Source organism: Lepidothrix coronata, unplaced genomic scaffold (genome assembly GCF_001604755.1).
Source record: "Lepidothrix coronata isolate B3197 unplaced genomic scaffold, Lepidothrix_coronata-1.0 Scaffold290, whole genome shotgun sequence".
NCBI lineage: Eukaryota > Metazoa > Chordata > Aves > Passeriformes > Pipridae > Lepidothrix > Lepidothrix coronata.
In genome coordinates this window covers 552,072-559,032 of record NW_016690470.1, presented here as the reverse complement: position 1 = coordinate 559,032, position 6,961 = coordinate 552,072, and the positions used below count along the sequence as shown (strand labels likewise).

At 47.8% G+C, this 6,961-nt stretch overlaps 1 protein-coding gene across 1 annotated transcript in view; it reads left to right on the top strand.

The window, feature by feature from the left end:
• The window catches only part of MBD3 (methyl-CpG binding domain protein 3), a 16,124-nt gene extending 10,788 nt beyond the window's left edge, over positions 1 to 5,336 (top strand). The window contains exons 4-6 of the mRNA XM_017836982.1: positions 772 to 949; positions 2,186 to 2,383; positions 3,488 to 5,336. Coding sequence (XP_017692471.1) covers positions 772 to 949; positions 2,186 to 2,378 — 371 coding nt within the window. The 3' untranslated portion in view covers positions 2,379 to 2,383; positions 3,488 to 5,336. The remainder of the gene's footprint in view (positions 1 to 771; positions 950 to 2,185; positions 2,384 to 3,487) is intronic.
• Positions 5,337 to 6,961: the final 1,625 nt, after the last annotated feature.

The following is a 6,961-nucleotide window of genomic DNA, read 5'->3' as shown; positions in this document are numbered from 1 at the left end:
TTCCTGCTGCAGCAGGAACTGCCAGTGCTCCCTGGGGGTCTTGATGCCCCTTGGCCTGAGAAAGCACCGAAGCAAAACTTCTTGACATTTTTGGGGTCCGTGTTCCAGAAACAGCAGAGTCAGAACTGGCTTGGGTTGGAAAGACCTTAAAGATCACCCAGTCCCACCCCCTGCCATGGGCAGGGACACCTTCCACCAGCCCAGGTTGCTCCAAGCCCCGTCCAGCCTGGCCTTGGACACTTCCAGGGATGGGGCAGCCACAGTTTCTCTGGGAAACCAGTGCCAGGGCCTCCCCACCCTCACAGCCAACAATTTCTTCCCAATATCCCACCTAACCCTGCCCTCCTTCAGCTTAAAGCCATTCCCCCTTGTCCTGTCCCTCCACTCTTTGTCCCAAATCCCTCTCCAGCTCTCCTGGAGCCCCTTTAGGCCCTGGAAGGGGCTCTCAGCTCTCCCTGGAGCCTTCTCTTCCCTAGGCTGAACACCCTCAGCTCTCTCATGTTTCCATTCAAACATCATGGAAACACCTTTCATTCCCAGTCTGCCTTTTCTTTATTATTATTGGGTTTGTGTACCAGAATGAGGAAGTGCCCTGAGTGTGAATACCCTTGGAGAGCTGCACAGGAGCTCTTCCAGTGTCCAGGATTTGTGTCGTGTTAGCTCCCAAAACCACAGCGTGTGTTTTGCCATTCCAGTTTCATTCCTGGTGTCCTGCTTTTGCTGCTCCCTGCCCTGTGCACTGTTGGTTATGGCTTTTCCTCCCTCCTGCAGGGGTGGGCCCGGGGTGCACAGATGAAACCCTGCTCTCTGCCATCGCCAGTGCCCTGCACACCAGCACCATGCCCATCACAGGCCAGCTCTCTGCAGCTGTGGAGAAGAACCCTGGGGTTTGGCTCAACACCTCACAGCCTCTCTGCAAAGCCTTCATGGTGACAGATGAAGATATCAGGTATTAACTAGAAACACCACTTGGAACAAAGTCCCTTGGGGTAAAACAGTACTTTTTTTGTCGGTGTCTGGTAGAGCACTGTGGCTTGGGAATTAATTTGAATGGCTCCTCAGCAGCAGAGGAGACAAAAATGGTCACACAAAGCTGCTCTCGTGTGCTCAAAGCCCATTGTTTTTTATTTTGGCCATGCTCAGTTACTCTGAAGTTTCAGGTTTTCATGTCAGAGTGTCCTTTTGTTGACAGAGGTGTCTGAATTGGGGTGACCCTGATTAGGCATCTCTGAGCAGAGATGGGATTGGAGAAATCCTGGACATTGGGATTGGGTTCTCTTGACCCTTCCTCTGTGTCAGTAAATAAAATAAAATAAATAAAATTTGTGTGTTGACCAGATCAAACTCCTGCCTGCTGTGGTGGCAGGGAACAAGGTGCAGTTTATTTAGCTATAGGTTGCTTTAGTAATGAATTATATTGCTAAATCAGGACTGCTCAAACTCAGCTTTAAGTGCATGGTAGAGGACTGAAAATACCAAACAGTAACCTCCAGGTGGGCTGTTTGCACTCACTAAATGCTTAAAGATAGTCCTTGCTTTGACTGCTTGAGAAATCTTTTGAAATTACAGGATAAATTTTTTGTGCTTGATTTGTACCAGAATGACCAGGAAAAACACTCTAATGCTTATAACTTTGATTTCCTGTGGCTGAGCTGAAATAGGAGACCTGTGAGCCACTGATCAGTGATCTGTTCTTTACTGGGACTTTGACAGCAAAGGAGCCATAAAATTTAAGGTTTGGACTCAAAAGGGGAACGAGCAAAAAGAAATTATCAGAAACTTCATTTTTCTCCAGTCTGATTTTTGGAAAACTGGGCAGGGTAGGCTGAGGTTTTCTTGTTCAATATTAGTACTAGGAGTTAAAAAGCAAAAAAGTCTTTGAGTCAGCTGCTAGATTGGTCGAATTCCAACCAGAATTCAACAGGGCACGGGGCTTGTAGCAGAAAATATTGGGCAGGTTTTTAAAGTGTTTTGCATCTTCCCCATCAATATAATAATGCCAAGGGTTTTGGCATTATGAGTGCAGTTCTCAGAGGGCTTTTGCAATCCATGCTTGTCTGTCCAGCCTCGTGTTGGAGGGGTTTGAGGTTCCTTTCCCTGGGAGGTTCCTTTCCCTGGGAGGTTCCTTTCCCTGGGAGGTTCCTTTCCCTGGGGGTTGATGGTGGGTGTTCCTTGCTCTGGGCAGGAAGCAGGAGGAGCTGGTGCAGCAGGTGAGGAAGAGGCTGGAGGAGGCCCTCATGGCTGACATGCTGGCCCACGTGGAGGAGATCGCCAGGGATGGGGAGCCCCCCTCAGAGAAAGAGGGAGGGGAGGAAGAAGGAGAAGAGGAAGAAGAGGAGGAGGAGCAGGACCATGACCAGGAGATGGAGAATGTATAGTCCAGGTAAGGTTATTGCTCACCTTGAACTGGACTTCACTGGAGGCAGGAAGGTTTTCAGGGGGAATCTTAAACGTGGACAGATCTTTGCTTTTTAGCATGTGCTTTTAAAGGGGTGCTGGGTGTGTGTCAGGGGAGAACCCCCCTGCAGAGCTGCCTCCAGCCCTGGGGAACAGCAGGAGGAGGACACGGAGCTGCTGGAGAGAGTCCAGGGATGCTCCAAGGGCTGGAGCCCCTCTGCTCTGGAGCCAGGCTGGGAGAGCTGGGGGGGTTCACCTGGAGAAGAGAAGGCTCCAGGGAGACCTGAGAGCCCCTTGCAGGGCCTAAAGGGGCTCCAGGAGAGCTGGAGAGGGACTGGGGACAAGGGATGGATGGACAGGACGGGGGGGAATGGCTTCCCAGTGCCAGAGGGCAGGGATAGATGGGATATTGGGAAGGAATTGTTGGCTGTGAGGGTGGGGAGGGGCTGTCCCAGTGTCCAAGGCCAGGTTGGATGGGGTTGGGGAAGGGTCTGGGGCACAGTCTGGTGAGGAGTGTCCAAGGGAGCTGGGAGGGCTCAGCCAGGAGAAAAGGAGGCTCAGGGGGCACAATCCCAGCTCTCCCAGCCTGTCTCCAAAGCAGAGGGGCTCCAGCCCTGGGATCAATTTAGTGGCCTCCTCTGGAGCCTGTGAGGCAAGAATCAAGAATATGGAGGGGGAAAAATGGAATATTTAGGATGAATAACAGAAGAAAAGCCCCTTTGGAGGGAATGACACCTGGACTTCAGGTAGAAGGGTGATTTTTATGTTAAGCAATCCTTCAAGTTGGAAGATTGATTACAATGTGAAATCTGCTTGGCCTTTGGGAGATCCCATCTTATCTCTGGGCTTTCTTCCCATTTTCCCACATCACTAGCAGTAGCTTTTGGACAATGAATACCTTGAGTTCTTTTCTGCTACAAAGGTCTGGCAACAGGCAAGAACCAGAACAAAGTGTCTGCTGCAGGTGAAACCCAGGAGATAAAGACATGGATATGTTATGGCCGTGGGAATTCTTCTTTTTAGAACTCTCTCGCCTGTAAAGATACAAAAAGTTCTTACTGACTTACAAGGTCTTTTTTGTCTCTTCCAGGGAGTTCCATCTAAGAATTCCCAGTATAAAGCCAATCAGCAGGGTCAGCACAACCATTTACAGAGCCAAGAGTGCACCACCAGTCCAACTGTACCCCGGAGCATTTGGATGTACTTCAGGAAACTCGGGAGCTGATGGTTCATTCACTGCTGGGGAGTTTTGCAGGTGGAACTTTACTAAACTCCACTCCCCCTCCTTTTTCTAAAGGGGTGGGGTGATTGGGAATGCAAAAGTGGGAGGGGATAAAGGAATATCACATGGTGGGAGGGGAAATAATAGGAACCAAATTTGCTGTCTCTTTTTTTTTTTATTATTATGTTTTGTGGGTCAGTGCGAGGTGATACATTTTTAAGCTTTTTTTATCAAAATACCTTTAATGACCCATGGAAACAATTTTCTCTCTAACCCAGGAGAGAGAGAGAGATGCTGTTTCACTCCTTGGCTGCTCTGCTGTGGGCTACCTGTTTGTACCTGGCTGTAGGGAGGTCATTTCATGTCGTGGATTGTCATTCCATATGTGAATTCCAGTCACTGAGTCGCCGTTTCCTCACGAGACCACATTGGTCTTGGAAGTGCAGTCTCAGAGCTGAACTGCCAGTGCCTGGTCCCAGCTGAGGTTTGGGGAGTAGGGGGAGTTACACTCGAGGAATTGGGCTGCCAGCTCTGGTAACTGGGCTTTGGGGTTGGTTCCACACCACACTGAGAGCACTCCCGAGCACAGTGTGGACTCTGTGTGTCCAAACACTCTGAACAGAGTTTTGGAGAGAAATAAACCCAACCTGAGGTATGTTTTGGTTTGGTTCAAGTCCAGTCAGAAGGACTTTTTTTTCTCAACTGGGGATGGAAGGATGACTCATTTCTGACTGACAATGAGGAAAACTTCCTCCTTTTTCTCTTCTGGTGCCAAGAACCTGCCCTCTGTTCCTCTGTGTGGAGGGAAGGGGATCCATTCCAACAGGTGTGGCCACACACCTGCTTTCGTGTGCAGTAATGTTCTGACCTCTTTAAAAAAAAAAAAAGAAAAAAAAAAGAAAGGAAAAAGGTTGATTTTTCTATAATTGATATCTAAAAAGGAATGTAAAGGTTTTTATTAAGTGTTTAAATCTTTTCTTATTTGCATGTGCAGTGAAGTGACCAGCATTTTGTGTCGAAAGTTGAACTGATGTGAAACCTGCCTTAATGTGTTTATAAGTATTTGGCTTCACCATGGGTACCTTGATTGATTCCTCAGTCTCTTCCAGTACGTCTGTGAGCATATTGGGGTAACTTGTGGCTAAAAATGGATTTCTCTGGGGAGGGAGACAAGGAGAGGGGAGGAAGATGAGAGTTTATAGCTTGGAGAATGCGAAAGTTATTTTAGTCTTAGGGTATCCATTGCACAATTCATGCTGAGAGAACAGTAGAAAGTGGTGGATTAAACACTGTGCCACTGACCAATTGTACAAGTTGGTGGTATCCCAAAACTTGGGGAAGAAAGTAGCTCCCAGAGCCTTTATTGTGTGAGGATGATGAGCAGGGACAGCAGGGGACAAGGGAGTTGCCTTTGGGAGTAGTTCAGCTTCGTGATCCCTGGAAAATATCCCCTGCCAGAGTGATTGATCCTGTGTTCACCCTTTTCTTAGAGGTTTGAAAATACAAAACCCTGTGATGTTGCTCACTTGAGTACTGCAAGGAGACTGAGCTGTGCTTTGCTGCTGCTCTGCCAGGTGCTGCTCTGGGGAGCTGTGCCTGGCACTGCAGGCAGTGACCATTATTTTCCTTTCTGAACAGTCTGTTACGGTTGTTACTCTGTAAACCTGTCCTCTTGTAAGTCATGGTGCTGAATTAAATGTTTCTCACAGAGAAGAGGTTCCTCTAGTCTGCCTCAAGCCCTTACCTGGAGCTTTGTGCTCTGCCCCTCCCAGTTATCCCAGCAGAGATGCTCGGGGGGGTTTGCTGGGGGCTCCACTCTGAGATTTGGATCCTGATATTTGGGGCCTGGCAGGGGGAAATACAGAGGGAAACTTGGGGAAAACTGTTAATTCTTAGTGCAGAGTTCCCTCCTGTGTCCTCATGGAGTGAGAGGCTGCCAGGGTGTCCCATCTCATGGGCAGGTTGGTTATGGAGAATCATGGAATCAGTTGGAAAAGGCTGGAAAAGACCTTGGAGATCATCAAGTCCAACCATCACCTCAGCACCGTGTTCACCACTAACCCCTGTCCCCAAGTGCCACATCCACACGTTGTTTGAGCACTTCCAGGGATGGTGACTCCACCCCTACCCTGGGCAGCTGTGCCAGGGCTTGACAACCCTTTCTGTGGAGAACAAACCTTCCTAATCTCCAATCTAAACCTCCCCTGGCTCAACTGGACACCATTTCCATGTGTCCTTTGAATCCCAACCCCAGCAGTTTATAACCCCCACCAGAGGTGTCCTTGTGAGCACAGCAATCACCTCCTGACACTGTTTCTTTTTTAAAGCTTGTTTTAATATCTAGTGATGTCTTTATTTACTTTTACTTGAATCTAAACATAACCACAAGCATTTGCAGAACCATAACATAGAGGATTTAAATGTTGATACTCACATTTTGATTCACTGAATTATCAAGTTTAAATTGCTGCCACCCCTCGTTTTCCCCACTGTGCTTTCCCTGTCCAGCTTTCTCTTTCCTTCAGAGATTTATAAAGATTATTCATATTTCTGTTCATATGGAGTTGACTGTGCAAAGTGCCAAAAGGGGCCCAGGACTCCTCTCACAGCCAAAGAAACTGGAATAACTTTACCTGCTTATCAAGACAGGTGAGTAAACCAAATATTTCTTCTCACTGACCATGATGTCTTTCTCAGGTTGCTGCAATAACTGGATTAGTTTGTCTTATCACAGCCTTGGAAGTGAATAATGGGGATAAAGTGCCATCATCAAATATATCCCCAGGGTGGAGGAAGCAGCTTTTTGAGGTCTGACTTGTAAAGCAGATGGTTAGTAAAGAATATATTTAAGGGCAGTAGAACAGAATTGAGGCCAAACTTATATTTCATTAATCAATAACCTGTTCTGCACAGTGTGTTGGAGCTGGTCCAGTAAGGTGGCTCCAGTTTTTATCTCCCCACTTGGTTTTCCAAAACTTCCAGATTTTGAGGGAATGCCATTATCTCCCTGTTTGGATTCCCAGTGTTACCTTTGTTGAATCCTGGTTGGATGAAATTTTGTGCAGTCCAAAGAGTGAATTAGCATGGATGTGGGACAGGCTGGGTTTGACCTGCAGAGCTTCTGGAGGTGGTTTTGCCCAGGAAAAGTTGGCTCGATTCACATCTGAAGTTGAACTTGCTGAACTGGCTGTTGAGCAAGGAAAGGGAGGGGTTTTCTTGCTTGTAAACTGAGCACATCAGGAAGGGAAAACACTCAGGAATGACATGGCTGGACTCTGGGAATGCAGGCATGTTAAACCCTGCCTGGGGTGGCTTTGTCATGGCTGTGAGTGAGAGTCATAC